The sequence below is a fragment of the Raphanus sativus genome, chromosome 6 (genome assembly GCF_000801105.2).
Source record: "Raphanus sativus cultivar WK10039 chromosome 6, ASM80110v3, whole genome shotgun sequence".
Lineage (NCBI taxonomy): Eukaryota > Viridiplantae > Streptophyta > Magnoliopsida > Brassicales > Brassicaceae > Raphanus > Raphanus sativus.
In genome coordinates this window covers 34,702,063-34,721,969 of record NC_079516.1, presented here as the reverse complement: position 1 = coordinate 34,721,969, position 19,907 = coordinate 34,702,063, and the positions used below count along the sequence as shown (strand labels likewise).

At 42.3% G+C, this 19,907-nt stretch overlaps 2 protein-coding genes, 2 non-coding genes and 1 pseudogene across 4 annotated transcripts; 2 read left to right on the top strand and 3 right to left on the bottom strand.

Moving 5' to 3' along the window:
• Positions 1–34: 34 nt before the first annotated feature.
• On the bottom strand, positions 35–18,898 carry LOC130497015 (E3 ubiquitin-protein ligase ATL15-like; annotated as a pseudogene).
• Positions 2,339–2,410, top strand: TRNAG-UCC (transfer RNA glycine (anticodon UCC)). Its single transcript has one exon. It is a non-coding gene; the product is annotated as a tRNA-Gly (tRNA).
• On the bottom strand, positions 8,527–15,723 carry LOC130496748 (uncharacterized). The gene is made up of 2 exons (XM_056989130.1): positions 8,944–15,723; positions 8,527–8,894 (listed from the first exon to the last, which is right to left on the bottom strand). The coding sequence occupies exons 1-2, from the start codon at positions 14,180–14,182 to the stop codon at positions 8,527–8,529; spliced, it is 5,607 nt and encodes a 1,868-aa protein (XP_056845110.1). The 5' UTR covers positions 14,183–15,723.
• Positions 13,467–13,573, top strand: LOC130497159 (small nucleolar RNA R71). The gene has a single exon (XR_008936170.1). It is a non-coding gene; the product is annotated as a small nucleolar RNA R71 (small nucleolar RNA).
• Positions 15,735–16,852, bottom strand: LOC130497016 (ribosomal protein S4, mitochondrial; the record flags this gene model as incomplete). The annotated part of the gene is made up of 1 exon (XM_056989822.1): positions 15,735–16,852. A coding segment is annotated over one exon (636 nt), but the record flags the coding sequence as incomplete, so codon positions are not given.
• Positions 18,899–19,907: the final 1,009 nt, after the last annotated feature.

Sequence of the window (19,907 nt, the reverse complement as noted above, 5' to 3'; positions counted from 1 at the left end):
TTTCTTCTTAAATTTCTCAACAAAACTCTATTTCATAAAACTGGTCTACACCGGACTCGCATCACCGACTTTATTCTTTCCAGTGACTAACCGATCAAACCGTAACCGGATTGACCCGCTCCAGTAGGGAGGAGTTACAGAAAACGGTCTTCGCTCGAACCGACCATCTTGATCGAACCGTTCAAAGTAAAAATAGTTTCTTGCGTCCTTTTGACCCTTGGTTCACGAGCTGATTGTGTATTTCCTGCGGTAACATTAGCGTGAACCGGTTTAGATTCTCCCTCGTTTGACCAGTAGAACTCGATCGGCTAAACAATTCGGCTAATTTCCACCCAGTAGACACGGACTTACGTGGAATGCTCTGGTTACCTGACGGTCCTGACTAAGCTACTGAGTCAAACAGCGAGAGTACCAAGATCGGACTCAACTTCCAATTCCAAAGGCAACTTTACTAGCGTGGTTATGAATCAACTTACAATTATTGAGTTACAGGAGGAACTGTTAATGAAAGACTACTATAGTAGTAATAGCTGTGAATTCCACTTCTGAGTTAGAGTTCAATCCTTACCATCTGAAAGTACGTACTTCTTGTAGCTTGAGAAGAGAAAGGATGCATTCGTCAGCGTTGGAAGGCCCAATCAAATACCGGGATTTCAGTAGTAGGCGGCATCCCCTCTTAGTTTTGAGGAGGTGGAACCATTCAGTTTTGCTTCTTCTCCACATTCTTAGCGGTTGATGCAGTAATTTGCCTATGATTTTTTCAACTGAAATTTCTTTATAGAAAGATCTCCTTATTTCTTCACCGCGTATTATCGCGTTATTTTCTTGAAAAGATATTATATCACCGTGGGAAAGTTTCAAATGAGTAATGCTTACCATTCCTTTATTCACACAAACCCTTCGATGACTTATCGGTGATATCTTGTGTATTTGCATAGTTTTAATCTTCATTCTAGTCTTTATATTAGCCATTTGCATTTGTTTAGTGTGCATTTAGGTTGCATTGCATCATTTTGTCCTTTTCAGGTATTGGAGACCTTCATTGGTGACTTTGGAGACATTTGAAGTGTTTTGGGGACAAAAGAGTGATGTTTGAAGCACAAATCATGTCCCAACTGAAGTGCCGTAGCGACATCAGCATAGCGACCTCGCCAAGTCGCTAAGACGCAACCCGAACCATCGTAGCGACCACCGTAGCGACTTACCAAGTCGCTATGGTAAGAGAAGCCATAATCCTAGAAATGACTAAGTGTATGTAGCGACTTCTGCGTAGCGACATGATCAAGTCGCTAGGAGGCCACCCGAGTGAGCGTAGCGACCACCGTAGCGACTTGCAAGGTCGCTACAGATCCTGGAGTATTGAAGAGTTAATAGCGACCAGAGCGTAGCGACTTGCATGGTCGCTACAGGCGAAAAAGACTGCTTTTTTATGGGTTAACCCAGGTTTGTTGGGTTGACCCAAGCTCGTTTTTTAGATTCCTATAAATACTCTTTAGACCTAATGATGTAGGACATCTTGTTTTCTTTGTAATCACATTAGCTATTTTGGGTGAAAGACTTAATCTTGAGCTTCTTTTCATCTCTATCTCTTGTGATTATTAATCAATCTTGACCATTAAGCATGATTAACCTTCAATCATCCATGGGTTTTGGGTTATTCATGTCTATTAGTGAGTAGTTACCTTTTGGATTCATGGGCTAGGGTGATTAGAGTGATTAAGTGAAGATCTAAGGGTGTTTAGTGTTAGATCTCTTGTTTCCTTGCTTGTCTACTTCTCTTAATGCTAGATTAATGTTGGCCTCTTTATTCTAGAGCTCTAGACATTTCCCACCCACAAGGTGTTTGATGAAATGTCTGAACCAAGTAGAGCTTGCTCTAAACTTACCTTACACAAAGACCATTGTGTTAAGGGAGTTTAGATAGTTAGTAGACTCATCCTTAATGATTGCTTAGATCTTTTAGGCTCAAAGACCTTTGATGTCTAGTTGATTAAAGCAAATGAGCATTCTTCTTGACCATAGAGCTTGCTTATTTCAGTGTTCTAGACTTAAGGAAGTTATTGATTGAAAGTTTGCCATCCTTAGATTGGATCTTAATCACTTAAAGTCAAATGCCTAGCCCCATGAGTCCTATTGTCCAAGATTGATTGAAAGCTTGTTTCTTTATTGCACTTTAGCATAGTTCTAGTTCATATCATCATTGAAAACCTGATTGCACTTAGATTAAGCATGGTCTTGCATTCCCTTTGCTTTAGAATCACTTAGGATTGGTTCGACAATCTTTTACACTACAACATTTGGTTAGGGACTCTTCAAAAGTCCTGTTATCAAATTTGGTGCGTCTGTAGTCCAACGGTTAGGATAATTGCCTTCCAAGCAATAGACCCGGGTTCGACTCCCGGCAGACGCACCAAATTTGATAACAGGACTTTTGAAGAGTCCCTAACCAAATGTTGTAGTGTAAAAGATTGTCGAACCAATCCTAAGTGATTCTAAAGCAAAGGGAATGCAAGACCATGCTTAATCTAAGTGCAATCAGGTTTTCAATGATGATATGAACTAGAACTATGCTAAAGTGCAATAAAGAAACAAGCTTTCAATCAATCTTGGACAATAGGACTCATGGGGCTAGGCATTTGACTTTAAGTGATTAAGATCCAATCTAAGGATGGCAAACTTTCAATCAATAACTTCCTTAAGTCTAGAACACTGAAATAAGCAAGCTCTATGGTCAAGAAGAATGCTCATTTGCTTTAATCAACTAGACATCAAAGGTCTTTGAGCCTAAAAGATCTAAGCAATCATTAAGGATGAGTCTACTAACTATCTAAACTCCCTTAACACAATGGTCTTTGTGTAAGGTAAGTTTAGAGCAAGCTCTACTTGGTTCAGACATTTCATCAAACACCTTGTGGGTGGGAAATGTCTAGAGCTCTAGAATAAAGAGGCCAACATTAATCTAGCATTAAGAGAAGTAGACAAGCAAGGAAACAAGAGATCTAACACTAAACACCCTTAGATCTTCACTTAATCACTCTAATCACCCTAGCCCATGAATCCAAAAGGTAACTACTCACTAATAGACATGAATAACCCAAAACCCATGGATGATTGAAGGTTAATCATGCTTAATGGTCAAGATTGATTAATAATCACAAGAGATAGAGATGAAAAGAAGCTCAAGATTAAGTCTTTCACCCAAAATAGCTAATGTGATTACAAAGAAAACAAGATGTCCTACATCATTAGGTCTAAAGAGTATTTATAGGAATCTAAAAAACGAGCTTGGGTCAACCCAACAAACCTGGGTTAACCCATAAAAAAGCAGTCTTTTTCGCCTGTAGCGACCATGCAAGTCGCTACGCTCTGGTCGCTATTAACTCTTCAATACTCCAGGATCTGTAGCGACCTTGCAAGTCGCTACGGTGGTCGCTACGCTCACTCGGGTGGCCTCCTAGCGACTTGATCATGTCGCTACGCAGAAGTCGCTACATACACTTAGTCATTTCTTGGATTATGGCTTCTCTTACCATAGCGACTTGGTAAGTCGCTACGGTGGTCGCTACGATGGTTCGGGTTGCGTCTTAGCGACTTGGCGAGGTCGCTATGCTGATGTCGCTACGGCACTTCAGTTGGGACATGATTTGTGCTTCAAACATCACTCTTTTGTCCCCAAAACACTTCAAATGTCTCCAAAGTCACCAATGAAGGTCTCCAATACCTGAAAAGGACAAAATGATGCAATGCAACCTAAATGCACACTAAACAAATGCAAATGACTAATATAAAGACTAGAATGAAGATTAAAACTATGCAAATACACAAGATATCAACTCCCCCACACTAGACCTTTACTTGTCCACAAGTAAACTTTCAAGATCAAGGAGAAGAGGTTTGAAAAGGGGAGCTCATAGCCAAAAGAAACACCAAAAACACTCAACTTGACATCCTAAAGAAATATAGCAAATAGCATGAGCAACTCTCTTATTACACTCTAGCTTCTCTAGGCCTATTAGGATACTCCTATGCCTTTACACAAGTCGCAATACTCATCAATCAACAAGTTCCTTCAACCAACTCTCACATTGATTCACACACACACACAAAGTGAATTCTCACAAATGGGCATATGATCTCAATCATTTGGCTTGGTGATCAAAATGGTTTAATGTGAATGAAGAAGAGGGTTTAAATGCATCATTTTAAAGTGGTTATCACTCAAGAACAAGGAGCTTGATCATTATGCAAAATTTATCTAAGATTAGAAGCAACTCATGCATACATGGATCCATTCTCATCATTCTACCCTTTTCTTAAGTGGTTACAAGTTCTACCCCATTCACTTCATTCCATAACCCAAAAAGCAACTTATTTTCATGATTAACCCAATGAACAATTTTTTTCTTTTTACTTAGCCAACTAGGGACAATCTTTGCTCAATACTTAGCTCTTACTTCTCTTTTCCCTTCCCCACTATCTTATTGATTCTTCTTATATTTTTTTTTTTTTTTTTTTTTTTTTTTTTTTTTTTTTTAGGGGGAAGGAATCAAATAACACAATCTAGAGCTTTCTTTTCTTTTTATTCTAAGGTCCCTAAGGCTTTTCTTTCAATCTACACTCTTTTGCTCATCATTCTCAACTTTCTCACTACCCCAACCCAAGATACAAGCTCATAAAGGACATAAACCCAACCATCATCCTAGAAGCTAGCTCAAATCATGATCCTATGCTAGCAAGAGATGAGAACAAATCCATGTCGCCTCCAATACTCTCAAGATTTTGCACATGACAAGCTATCAGAAAAGGCCTCACTCATGCAAATCAATGTTGGCTTCAAAGAAAGGTAAGGGTTCAAGGGTGAGGGAATACCATTTGGGTTAACAAAGAGTGGTACAATGGAAAAAGATAACCCAAATGTGTATGAGAACCATGATCAAGTATGCAAATGCCCATAAGTGAGAGAAATTAAGTTCATTTAAGCCCAAGTTCAGTTTGGAGTTGGTTTTAAGAACAATGCCAAAATCAAGCAAGCAAACAAGTTTTAAGAAGAGTTTTCAAGGCTCGAAGCGTGCAAGGCTTTCAAGAGATGCTCAAGCTACTTGATATGCTTAACTAGGGTGCCACTTTGAGCGCTAAACAGGAGTTCTTTACAAGACATTTTAAATCATTGCTCCCTATGCAAATGAATGCAACCTACATGCATGCTTCTAGACTCAAACTATTATTTTTTTTTATGCAAATAAGATGAATGCTCTAAACTCGATCTTAAAGATGCAAATGCAACTACATGCTTCTTTTTGAGTTTTTTTTCAAATTTTTCAGATTTTTTTGGTTTTTTTTTTTTTTTTTTTAATGCATAAAAGTATGTACAATGCATGACAATGACATGAAACACACAAATGATTAGCAACTTGGTACCTCCCCCCACACTTGAATCACACAGTCTCTATGTGATCAAGAGAAGAAGAGATACCGGAAATAAAACAAATGAAAGACACAGAAAGAAATATGTACAAAGGTAAAGTAGTGGAGATACCTCATGATGAATCTGAGGCAGTAGCCTCGTCGTCTTCTTCTGCCTCGCCTTCTTCTTCATGGCCTTCAGCTTCTTGGATGTCTTCATCAACCGCATCCCCTTGGTCATCCATATCAACCTCAGCCTCTTCCTCATACCGTTGGCTGCTCACCTCATCACATTCATCTTCTTCCTCTGAAGTGTCTAATGAGGGAGATTCATTCTCAGAGTCTCCACGAACAGGAGATGGGTTACGCCTCTTGCGGCGCTGGCGATCAACAGGGATCCGGTCGCTAGATCTTGTAGCAGAAGTCTCAACTACATCAAAGTCACTCGCGCTACAGCCTCCGATGCCAGCATTCACCAAGAGGTCACCAACTTTCTTCATAAACTTGGCTGAGGTTTGAGCGTTCTTCTTCACCGTCTTCTTAAGAGCTTTGTACTTGGTTTTCAGCTTGTAGATGGTCCTGTCTTGAATTCTGTTCCACCCCTCTAATTTCCCAATGTACTCATGGGCATCACGCAAATGGCCCTTTGGGAGAGCTCCGGAAAATGGCGTAAAGTGGTAACGGTTAGGACCGTAGAGTGTGGGCATCTCTTCATCAATCTCCGGAGCAGCTCGTGAGCTGGATGCTGGGGCGGGGAGGGAGACTGAAGTAGCAGCAGTAGAAGAAGGACCAGCACTCGACTGTCTCGCCATCATTTTCCTTCTATCAGGTACACGGGTAAGGGGACCATGCGGGCCAAGCTGGAGGTTGTATGGGATAACAAAATCGATGGCGGTCTTTCGGTTGATCATGGTCACGCGTGGACTGGCAGCACAAGCTCTGCATGATGACCATCCATGTGGAAGGAAAAGACGTACTTGTCCTGATACATACCCGAAAGGAACTTGGTTTTCTTCATGTAAGGACCATCCAAATAAAGAGGGGGTTGAGCGCCTTTACGCTCGTTTCCAAGAGGGACACCTGCTGCCTTCAACAGTGGTGTAATCAACCCGCCTATGTTTAGTTGGGGCGTCTTATCGGGAGTAGTCCAAGCCCAACCTCTGTAGTACATCAACCTCTTGACGAAGAACCCAACTCTTGAGAAGTCTGAAAAGATATCCTCCACTACACCATATATAGCCTTGCTTCCAAACAATGGCTCGAGTGCAAGACCAATCAGAGACAATTCATCATCCAAGACATTGCTAGATTCTCGCCGCCCAAAAATAGTGTTGCCTAGGGTGCGGTGAACGTACCGAAGGACCGGATGCCGGATGCCTACACTCTTGTTGAGCTGGGGATGTCTAGCCTCTTTTCCCGCGATTAGTGGCCAGACCCTGTCACCTATATCAAAATCTGAAGGAATTCCCGAGCAGACATCGTCTGAGAAGCCCATGATATCACTGATCTCTTTGAAGCTCATCTTGTAAAGTTTCCCCCTTATCTTGAACTGGATCCGCCCATAACCAAGCTCAGCATTCTTCTCACTAAAGCGAAACACTTCAAGTGATGAGAGAAACTGACAAGAAGCGTCTTCATATAGGGGTTGAGGTTCCATGGTAATGATTGTCTGATATCCCATGTTCTTGAACATTTGGAGCACTCCATCATATAGCCCGGTCTCTTTCAAGAACAATGGATCAGGAAATCTAGTCGGGGCCCATGTGATTCCATCTCGGAGGTGAGCAAGCAGCTGCGGCTTCGTGGGCTTGACCTTCCTATTCCTTTGGGGACCAGACATAACCTTCTTTCCTCTCCTCTGAGGCTCACTAGCTTGTTGCACCGGCAACTCCTCCTCATGCTCACTTTCAGTTGGAGCATGCAGCGCATCATCGATGAATCTGCCAAGACTGTCATCACTATCCTGTTGAGCTTCCACTGTCTCTTTCCCTTTCCTCTTGGGTGGATTATCATCTTGGCCTCTCCCCGCTGCTCTAGTGGTTTTTGTCATTGGTACCTGAAACCAAACACTTGAAATAGCATAAGAACAAGGCTAAGTGAAGCTCACAAGATCATGAAAATTTCAAGTGCAAATGCAAGAGACACCCACTAGCCCACGTTTTCGAATTTCCCCCTTTTTCACCAAGAACCCTAATTTTCAAACTCTCAATTCAAGCCAATCCACCACGAAATTCATCAACCCAGCCCTTAAACAAGCTAATGCAAGCATAATGAACAAGGAGTGAACCCGGAATCAAACATGCAACAACTTTTCAAAAGATGAACTTTATGGCCCAAACAAACCAACTCGAAATTGACATACCCTAGCTTATTCTAGCAAGAATCAGCGAGATGAATGCACAGAGGGTGAGATTTCGAGATGATAGCAGGTTGAATCAGTGAATTTGGTGAAGAAATGAGAGAGTTATGATGCTTGAGCACTAGAGAGTTTGAGAGCAAAGAGAAGCGTGAAAAGAAAAGAGAGAAAGAGAGAGAGAGACGCGACAGAGGGTTAAGGGAGAAGAAGAACCCGGTTTTCGAAATTGTGTCCGGTTCACTCGAATTGAACCGGATTTCGAATTGGATTCGGTTACCTGGTATGCGTAGCGACGTCGCAAGTCGCTATGGCGAGGTCGCTACGGGACACTTAGAAAAATTCTCCGTTTCTGCTTGGAAACCCGTAGCGACATATGAAGTCGTTAAGGACGTCGCTACGATGGCTCGGGCTCTCCGATAGCGACTACGCTTGGTCGCTACGAGTAGGTCGCTACGACCCCTTAGCCAAATTTTCCAAAAGTTTCTGTAGCGACCAAGTATGTCGCTAGGCATGTCGCTATGAAGCCTCGGGCTCTCTCCTAGCGACTTCACCTGGTCGCTACAGACAGGTCGCTACGAGCCTTGTCCTCATTCAAGCTTCCTTTCTCCACCTCTGATCAACTAGCAACCTGAAAAGACTTACTCACAAACACCAAACAATCCTAAAAAGATAAAGAAAACATAAAGAATATATACAAGGATAAACATGGGACTTCCTCCCAAGTGAGCTTGTTTTAAGTCTCTAGCTTGACTTCCTTTCTTTTGAGGCTAGGCTTGGATAGGATCGGAGAGTGGAACCGAAACTCCTTCTCCTTCTGTGTTGCTTCCCATGTAGAGCTTAACTCTCTGTCCATTGACTGTGAAGTCTCTTCCATCATTGCTCCACAACACAATTGCCCCATATGGCCTCACTTCTTTAACCTTGAAAGGGCCATACCATCTAGACTTAAGCTTCCCGGGGAACAGCTTCAACCTTGAGTTGTAAAGCAACACTTGATCTCCAGGGCTGAACTCTCTCTTCAAGATCATCTTGTCATGGAAAGCTTTAGTCTTCTCCTTGTAGATCCTTGAGTTCTCAAAAGCATCAAGTCTAATCTCATCAAGTTCATGGAGTTGAAAGAGTCTCTTCTCCTTAGCTGTCTTGATGTCAAAGTTGAGAACTTAACTGCCCACAATGCCTTGTACTCAAGCTCAACTGGAAATGGCAAGCTTTTCCATACACAAGGTGGAATGGTGTAGTGCCCAAAGGAGTCTTGTAAGCTGTCCTATAAGCCCAAAGTGCATCATCAAGCTTGTTAGACCAATCTTTCCTTGTAGTTCCCACAATCTTCTCTAGGATAGACTTAATTTCCCTGTTGGAAATTTCCACTTGCCCACTAGTCTGAGGATGGTAAGGTGTAGCCACCTTATGCTTCACGCCCTTCTTCTTGAGGAGGCTTTCAAACAACTTGTTGATGAAATGTGAACCTCCATCACTTATGACCACTCTAGGGACTCCAAATCTTGGGAAGATAATGCTTTTAAACATCTTGAGAACCACCCTAGAGTCATTTGTGGGGCTTGCAATTGCTTCAACCCATTTGGAAACATAATCAACAGCCACCAAGATGTACTTGTTGCCAAAGGATGATGGAAAAGGTCCCATAAAGTCTATTCCCCATACATCAAACACCTCCACCTCAAGTATTGGATTTTGAGGCATTTCATTCCTTTTGGTGATGTTCCCTCTTCTTTGGCAAGAATCACACCTTGAGACAAAATCTTGTGTGTCTTTGAACATGTGTGGCCACCAAAATCCAGCTTGTAGAACCTTAGCAACAGTTTTGAATGTAGCAAAGTGACCTCCATATGATGATCCATGACAGTGTGTGAGGATCCCATTGATTTCTTCTTCACCTACTACTCTTCTATAGAGTTGATCCTTGCAAAGTGTGTAGAGGTAAGGTTCATCCCAATAGTATCTCTTCACATCCTTGTAGAACTTCTTCTTGGCATATCCTTCAAGTCCCAATGGCTCCTTCCCACAAGCTAAGTAGTTCACCAAATCTGCATACCAAGGACCTTTCTCATCAGTTGCCTTAACTTCTTCAAGCTTTTTCCCGGTTTCACAAACTGCCTCAACTGCTCTAATGGCCATGATCTGCTCCTCTGGAAGTCCTTCATCAATGGGGATACCACAATCCACTCGCATCCTAGACAAGTGATCTGCTACACCATTCTCAACCCCCGGTCTATCCTTAATCTCAAGATCAAACTCTTGCAACAGCAAAATCCATCTTAAAAGTCTTGGCTTGGCATCTTTCTTTGCCAAAAGGTGTCTCAATGCTGCATGATCAGTGTAGACAATCACCTTTGACCCCACAAGGTAGCTCCTGAACTTCTCAAAGGCAAAGACGATGGCTAACAGCTCCTTCTCTGTTGTAGAGTACTTCACTTGGGCATCATTAAGGGTTCTACTAGCATAGTAGATCACATGTGTCTTCTTGTCTTTCTTCTGCCCCAAAACTGCTCCAACAGCATAGTCACTAGCATCACACATGATCTCAAAAGGGAGATTCCAATCTGGTGGCTGGACAATAGGTGCACTAACAAGCTCATTCTTCAGCTTCTTAAAGGCTTCAAGACACTCTACATCAAAGCTAAAGGAAGCTTCTTTGCACAGCAGCTTGGTCATTGGTCTAGAGATCATTGAAAAGTCTCTGATGAATCTTCTGTAGAACCCCGCATGACCAAGAAAGCTTTTAATGTCTTTTACTGTCTTTGGTGGAGGCAGCTTAACCATCACTTCAATCTTGGCTTTGTCCACCTCAATGCCTTTCTCTGAAATCTTGTGCCCAAGCACAATCCCTTCCTTAACCATGAAGTGGCACTTCTCCCAGTTCAGCACAAGGTTGGTGTCTTCACATCTCTGTAAGACCCTGCACAAATTGGACAAACAAGCAGAGAACGAAGATCCGTAGACAGAGAAGTCATCCATAAACACCTCCACAACATCCTCAATAAGATCAGAGAAGATAGACATCATGCACCTTTGGAAGGTAGCTGGAGCATTACATAGCCCAAATGGCATCCTTCGATATGCAAAGGTACCATAAGGACAAGTAAATGTTGTCTTCTCTTGATCATTGGGATGTATGGGTATTTGGAAGAACCCTGAATACCCGTCAAGAAAGCAATAAAAAGGATGATTTGCAAGCCTCTCAAGCATTTGATCAATGAATGGCAATGGAAAATGATCTTTTCTAGAGGCTGAATTAAGCTTTCGGTAATCAATACACATCCTATGACCTGTTATGGTCCTAGTTGGTATCAATTCATCCTTCTCATTCTTGACCACAGTGATACCACCTTTCTTTGGGACTACATGCACAGGAGATACCCACTTACTATCTGAGATAGGGTAGATCACACCAGCATCTAAGAGTTTAAGAATCTCTTTCTTTACAACATCTTTCAAGTTGGGATTCAACCTTCTTTGATGTTCTATAGAAGTCATAGATTCATCCTCAAGATGTATCCTATGCATGCACAAAGTAGGTGATATCCCTTTGATGTCATCAAGAGAATACCCTATTGCTTTTCTAAATCTTTTAAGTGCATTTAAAAGTTCAGATAGCTCAAGTTCAGTAAGTTCACTACTCACAATGACAGGGTAAGTTTCATTGGGGCCAAGAAAAGCGTACCTTACACCATGGGGAAGGGGTTTAAGCTCCACCTTAGGGGCTTTGAGCTCACTCCAGTCATCTTGGTGACTGTCCTCTTGTTGAGTAGCTGAAGCTGCTTGTGGTAGCTCCTCAAACTGCACCTTCTCATCAAACTTCTTGTGTGAATCTAGCCTCCTCACAAAGTCATTACTCTCTTGGTTCTCAACCATCTGATTCTCCCTATCAACAGTTAGAGCATGTTGTAGGGAATCCTCAATTGCCAACTCCTCAAGAAGCTCATCAGCTAGAGTCTCCATCTCATCGATGTAGAATGCTTGGCTTTGAATGGTAGGCTTCTTCATAGCTTCGTTGATGTCAAAGTGCAGGATGTTTCCTTTGCCAAGATGAAGGTCTATCTTGCCATCTCTTACATTCACCATAGCTCCAGCAGTAGCAAGGAAAGGTCTTCCCAAGATCAAGGGATCCTTAGGCTCTTCATCCATCTCAAGTACCACAAAATCAGTAGGCACTTCGCAGTTTCCAATCATGACAGGAAGATCTTCTAAGATGCCTATAGGAAGCTTCACAGACCTATCAGCTAGCACCAAGGAGATTCTACACTTCTTGTACTGAGAAAACCCAAGCTTCTTGGCAATAGACAAAGGCATGAGACTCACACTTGCTCCCAAATCACATAGACACCTCTCAAATGTCAAAGGTCCAATAGCACATGGCAAGGTGAAACTGCCCGGGTCTTCTAGCTTCCTTGGGACAGTCAATCTCTGAATAATAGCACTGCACTCATGAGTAAGCACCACCATTCCTTCCATCTCTTTCTTCTTCTGTGCTACAGCATCTTTCAAGAACTTACTGTACTGAGGGACCAACATGAAGGCATCTATAATAGGCATGGTAATCTGAACCTCACTCATCTGCTTCTCAAACAACGCTTTGTACTTCTCCAAGAGTTGTCTCTTGAATCTACCAGGAAAAGGGAGCTTTGGCTCATAGGGAGGAGGAGTGAATGAAGCTTCTTTTGATGAAGTAGTGGCTTCATTCTTGTTCACAACTGTCTTCTCTTCTCCCACCTTTCCTTTTCCCTTGGCTTCCACTATCTTTTCCAAGATTTCCTCATTAGTCTTCTCATCAACAATCACCACATCATCATCTACATTGATGACCACCTCCCCACCTTGTTTCTCATTATCCTTAATGAGAACTCTAGAAGGCAACTCTCTACCACTTCTCAAAGTGATTGCTTTCATTGTCTCCTTTGGGTTTTGCTCAGGCTTTCCGGGAAGAGTTCCTTGTTGGCGATTGGAGTTGGAACTCATAGAGGCAAACTGATTCTCCAAAGCTTTGAACTTGTTGTTGAGCTCATTGTAGCTCCCATCAATCTTTGAGTGGATGTTCTTCAACTCATAACCAATTTGCTTCTCACTTCTTGACTGAGCTTCAAGTAGTTGCTTGAACATTGATTCCACACTTGTGTCTTGAGCCTGATGTTGAGAAGAACTTCCTTGGGCTTGAGTAGACTGGTTTCCTTTGTTGGAGAAACCAGGAGGAGGGTTTTGCTGAGGTTGATGGCTTCCTTGCTGGTTGTTTCTAGGCTGGTAACCACCTTGTTGGTTGTTGGAATAAGGTCTTTGCGGGTAGTTGTTGTACTGAAAGTTGGGCTCCTTCCTGTACCAAGTACCATTGTTGTTGATGAAGCATAACTCCTCTTGCCCTTCCAAACCATCAACTTCATTCACCTTAGGAGGAACCTCTTGACTAGGATCACCAACAAAGCTAACCTGCTCCTTCTTGGATTGGTTTGAAAGAACCAAGTCCAACTTGTCTTGCAAAGACTTGATATCTTTCCTTGTCTGCTGGTCATCCCCTCTGTTGGCTCTATCATACTCCTCATTGTAGACTGAATCACTCTTTGCCATGTTCTCCACCAGCTCTTCTGCATCCTGCTCAGTTCTGCCCAGGAAGAAACCATTGCTAGCTGTGTCAAGCCTGTTTCTGCAAGATGGGAGAACTCCCCTGTAGAAGGTACTAAGCAAGCTTTCCTTGGTGAAACCATGATGAGGACATTGAGTAATGTAGCTGTTGAATCGTTCCCATGCTTCACCAAAACCTTCAAGATTCCTCTGTTGAAATCCTGAAATCTCATTCCTAAGCTTCGCAGTTCTTGAGTTAGAGAAGAATTTGGTGAGGAAGGCTTCTTTGCACTCATCCCATGTCCGGATGCTATCTCTTGAGAGACCCTTCTCCCATGTGTGAGCTTTATCTCCCAAAGAGAATGGAAACAGTCTAAGCTTCAATGCATCTTCAGAAACACCATTGATCTTGATGGTGCCACACAGCTGATCAAAGTTGTCCAAGTGATCTAGAGGATCTTCCAAAGCAAGCCCATGGTACTTGTTGCTTTGGATCATGTTGATCAAGCTTGACTTGATCTCAAAGTTGTTGTTCTCCACAGCTGGTGCTCTAATGCCAGCCCTATTTCCATGGATGTTAGGCTGATCATGGGCACCAATTGCTCTAGCTTGGCGCTGTGGATGTCGTGGTCCAAGGTTGGCAGCTCCTTGACCATTTCCCTCTTGGGCAGCTCCTAAAGGGATCTCTCCATCTCGATTCTGGTTCTGATGGTGAGCCATATCAAAACCCAATCTGTTGAAATGAGCCTGTTGCTCCTCTTCTCTCCTTCTTCTTGTGTTCTCTCTTTCCAAAGCCCGGATGTCTGGTACTAGAGGAGTGAGGTTTGTAGTCCCTCTACTTCTCAAGTTCATACACCTGAAATGAAAAAGAAAAAGGAAAAAGCAGAGCCAATATCACAATAATAAGAAAAATGACTTAGTCTCAAGCAAATGACTAAATCCCAATATCAAAATCACAATAGAACTTGGCAACGGCGCCAATTTGATAACAGGACTTTTGAAGAGTCCCTAACCAAATGTTGTAGTGTAAAAGATTGTCGAACCAATCCTAAGTGATTCTAAAGCAAAGGGAATGCAAGACCATGCTTAATCTAAGTGCAATCAGGTTTTCAATGATGATATGAACTAGAACTATGCTAAAGTGCAATAAAGAAACAAGCTTTCAATCAATCTTGGACAATAGGACTCATGGGGCTAGGCATTTGACTTTAAGTGATTAAGATCCAATCTAAGGATGGCAAACTTTCAATCAATAACTTCCTTAAGTCTAGAACACTGAAATAAGCAAGCTCTATGGTCAAGAAGAATGCTCATTTGCTTTAATCAACTAGACATCAAAGGTCTTTGAGCCTAAAAGATCTAAGCAATCATTAAGGATGAGTCTACTAACTATCTAAACTCCCTTAACACAATGGTCTTTGTGTAAGGTAAGTTTAGAGCAAGCTCTACTTGGTTCAGACATTTCATCAAACACCTTGTGGGTGGGAAATGTCTAGAGCTCTAGAATAAAGAGGCCAACATTAATCTAGCATTAAGAGAAGTAGACAAGCAAGGAAACAAGAGATCTAACACTAAACACCCTTAGATCTTCACTTAATCACTCTAATCACCCTAGCCCATGAATCCAAAAGGTAACTACTCACTAATAGACATGAATAACCCAAAACCCATGGATGATTGAAGGTTAATCATGCTTAATGGTCAAGATTGATTAATAATCACAAGAGATAGAGATGAAAAGAAGCTCAAGATTAAGTCTTTCACCCAAAATAGCTAATGTGATTACAAAGAAAACAAGATGTCCTACATCATTAGGTCTAAAGAGTATTTATAGGAATCTAAAAAACGAGCTTGGGTCAACCCAACAAACCTGGGTTAACCCATAAAAAAGCAGTCTTTTTCGCCTGTAGCGACCATGCAAGTCGCTACGCTCTGGTCGCTATTAACTCTTCAATACTCCAGGATCTGTAGCGACCTTGCAAGTCGCTACGGTGGTCGCTACGCTCACTCGGGTGGCCTCCTAGCGACTTGATCATGTCGCTACGCAGAAGTCGCTACATACACTTAGTCATTTCTAGGATTATGGCTTCTCTTACCATAGCGACTTGGTAAGTCGCTACGGTGGTCGCTACGATGGTTCGGGTTGCGTCTTAGCGACTTGGCGAGGTCGCTATGCTGATGTCGCTACGGCACTTCAGTTGGGACATGATTTGTGCTTCAAACATCACTCTTTTGTCCCCAAAACACTTCAAATGTCTCCAAAGTCACCAATGAAGGTCTCCAATACCTGAAAAGGACAAAATGATGCAATGCAACCTAAATGCACACTAAACAAATGCAAATGGCTAATATAAAGACTAGAATGAAGATTAAAACTATGCAAATACACAAGATATCAATCGGCTGCCTTGCTTGAGGAATAGTTTCAAGAAAATGGAGACGAAGCGGAATAACGTCAAATCTTGTTTCTGGATTGAGTGGAAAAGGGATATATGAAGTTCGTTTTGTTCCTCTGTGCATCTCTGTGATGGGTAAATCCCCATGAAAAAGGGGCAACTTTCGTGTAGTTTGTAATTGTATGTAACTGGTCAGATATTTTTTCGGATAAATCTTTCTCTTCTTAATAGATCTCTTCATGTTCCTCAATCTCCGGGGATCTTTCCTCTCCACTTACTCGATACAGGCTTTCCCTCTGTAGAAGACTTCTTCCGAATGGCATAATTGTCCGCTACGCGCCTCGATCTTCAAAGAAGACTGACTCCTCCTTTCCGAAAAGATCGTCCTTGGTCCTTTTGACAGAAGATTCTCGGCCGCTCAAGAGACTCTCTCTTTATATATATTTATACGCAATATCTTGACTCCTACTACGAGTGACTACGCCGATCTTTATATGTTTTGGCCACGTCCGTTTCTGCTCCGAAGAAGAAGGTTTGGATCTTTTAATCTTATGTCGTGAGGGATATGACCTATGTTAGGTCCATAAGATACCACAGCTTTTGGTGTTCTATGATTAACCTCCGAATAATGAGTAGGTAGTTCGATCCTTTTGATTCTTCTCTTCATAGTCAACTTATGGGGGGATGCGAAGCAATAGGTCGAATTACTATATAAAGATAAAGAAGAGTTGTAAACTATAGGACTGATTGTTCGAGTAGGAAGATTTAGGTTTTTCTCCTTCCTTCTCTTCGATAAGAATAGGGATTTTAACAAATTCCTCTTCATTCTCTTGTGCTCAGCGAAGGAACTTCCTAAGCATACTTTTTCGGATCCAAACTTCTTTGTTCTTTCTAAGTCTTCTTCTTGCATAGAAGAACGCAACTGTTGCAAAAACCGGGATTTTAGTAGTAGGCGGCATCCCCTCTTAGTTTTGAGTAGGTGGAACCATTCAGTTTTGCTTCTTCTCCACATTCTTAGCGGTTGATGCAGTAATTTGCCTATGATTTTTTCAACTGAAATTTCTTTATAGAAAGATCTCCTTATTTCTTCACCGCGTATTATCGCCTTATTTTCTTGAAAAGATATTATATCCTCCAGAGAACCCAATACCCTTCTCCTGTCATCAACAGTTGACGTTCGGGGTGAGTTCTGACCGGATTCTCTAGCTAAACCGGGGATCTCGAAAGAAACAGACTACCCCCGGTACAGGAACTAGATTGGCACGGCACAGAGGACATGTGACGTGAGAACGTAGCCATGCATCTATGCAACCAGTATGGAATACGTGACAACATTGAGGAATCAACCGCAGCGTTTCATCGACCTCAAACCCGTTAAGACAAACGGGACACTCTAAGACTGCTTTGCCAATTCTCAACGTCTTCACGGCGGAGTAACGAAACGTTGGAAACGTTTCTATGACAGACGCGTCGAGCCCACACGCCGTCTGCCTCGCGTTAAGCCGGTTTCCAGTGTCGCCGGATCTTAATCCGTCGTCGATCACTAGAGCTTGCGCGAGACACTTCCGCATGTAGACGACAGAGACACATCCAAGTGAGAAGAAAACTGTAACAACCTGTCCCGTGGAACCACCTGCCCATTGACCCAAGTTCACAGCGCTGCAGCGCACCGACCCCAACCCCTCCATTATGAGTTTTCACTAACTCCATAATTAGGTTGTTGGTGAGGTTCGAACCCCCGACCTCACCCTTTAACAGCATTCCCACAGGACAAGCTGTCACCAATTGATCTGCAGGTCAATTGGTGACAGCTTGTCCTGTGGGAATGCTGTTAAAGGGTGAGGTCGGGGGTTCGAACCTCACCAACAACCTAATTATGGAGTTAGTGAAAACTCATAATGGAGGGGTTGGGGTCGGTGCGCTGCAGCGCTGTGAACTTGGGTCAATGGGCAGGTGGTTCCACGGGACAGGTTGTTACATAAAAAGTCGACTTTTTATGTGACAACCTGTCCTGCGGAACCACCCGTCCGTAGACCCAAGCTCACAGCGCTGCAGCGCACCGACCCCAATCCCTCCATTATGAGATCTCACTATCTCCATAATTAGGTTGTTGGTGAGATTCGAACCCCCGACCTCACCCTTTAACAACTCTCCCACAGGACAAGCTGTCACCAATTGACTTGTAACGCCCCGACCCGCCCACGGCTAATGGGCCACCCACGCCCGCTCTCTCGGTCCGTGGGCCCCATCCCATCCGACGGTCGGTCGTTAATTTTTCCAAGGTTCAAAATCATTGTTTACTGACCCTGCAATCACCACCCGACCTTTCCCCGTGTTTCGGCCTCACTTACACGGTATCGCGAATCACTTCCCGATAGGTCACCCATCCTTCCACTACTCCAGCTCAAGCACGCTTAACTCTGGAGTTCTTTCAGGATGTGCTCCGGAAAAGGTAAGTCAACTTTGGTGACATAGGTAGCCAAATCAATTCTCTTAAGCCTTTTCACATATCACAACTCGGGATGTTACAATTCACCCCCTCTCAAAGACGCAACGCCCTCGTTGCGCCCCACGACAGGTCTCAAGACGCCTCTCAGGTCAGAACTGAGATGGCTAACCAGCTCTGATACCACTTGTAACGCCCCGACCCGCCCACGGCTGATGGGCCACCCACGCCCGCTCTCTCGGTCCGTGGGCCCCATCCCATCCGACGGTCGGTCGTTAATTTTTCCAAGGTTCGAAATCATTGTTTACTGACCCTGCAATCACCACCCGACCTTTCCCCGTGTTTCGGCCTCACTTACACGGTATCGCGAATCACTTCCCGATAGGTCACCCATCCTTCCACTACTCCAGCTCAAGCACGCTTAACTCTGGAGTTCTTTCAGGATGTGCTCCGGAAAAGGTAAGTCAACTTTGGTGACATAGGTAGCCAAATCAATTCTCTTAAGCCTTTTCACATATCACAACTCGGGATGTTACAAAAACGCTGACGAATATGATCATGACTAAAGCAGTGGTTGGTTTCAACCCTTCTCCTTCTTCAGTGTCGGTGCTTTGAGCGGCAGCGAGCCGTAGCAGTAGCAAGAAAGAAGAGTATAAGGTAAATCGTGACATGACGACTGAGTTATCGTTTCTGCCGGATGAACGAGCTTTTTTAAGGGCGCGGTTTGCCTATAGCCTAATGACTACAAGATGGTTGACTTTTGAGTTTTGAGGTTGTACCAAAAGCACTATATTTATTATTTTTAGGAATATTAACGAAGCAATTGATGGTCGAGAGACGGTACACTTGTTATTACTCCATGTGTATCATTTTAAGTTATTTTTAAAGTTTTCGCATATATTAAGGAAATAAAAACTTCTATATAATTACTATTAGATGGAAAAAAAATGTTTGTTGTATAAAAAATCATTAAATAAAACTATTTCGACCAATAAAAAAAAACAAGTATTTTGTAATTGGTTAAAATATTCAAATGTTATTAAATTCTATCTGGAATAGTAAGAACATCAACTATTTTGAAATAATTTTTTTTTCTCTAAACACCTTTAAAATGATACAGAGAGAGAGTACTGTATTTATTACTACTATGATACTATCAAAGCAATGCATTCTTTGTATGGTGATGGTGTAAATTGCTTTGTGATGGGAAGCTCAGTTTTTTTTATGGGAAGCTCAGTTTAAAACGATACTAATCTGATAGATTAACCACTTTAGGGCATTGGTTGTGTCTTAAATTGTTGGGACTGATATAGTAAAGAATTTTTCCTCGGTTCAGCCCTTACGGTGAACCTCTAGACTATTGGATAAATTTTAACCCTAGGATTTATGGTTTACCCAAAATTTTAGAATATAATGTTTAAGATTTAGTGTTCAGGATGACGATGTTAAAAGTATTAAAAATTTACAAGTCTGGAGTTTGGAATTAAGAGTTTAGTGTTTTTAATATTTAGTGTTTAGTGTTTATGGTTAGGGTTTATGGTTTATCTAAGGTTTAGGATTTACCACTGGTTTAGAACCTAGGATTTAGGGTTTATGATTTATCCAAGGGTTTATGGTTTAGTATTTTTAATATTTAGGGTTTAGTGTTTATGATTTAGGGTTTAGAATTTATCCAACGGTTTAGGATTTACCCAAGGATTTAGGGTTTAGTATTTAAGATTTAGAGTTTAGGATT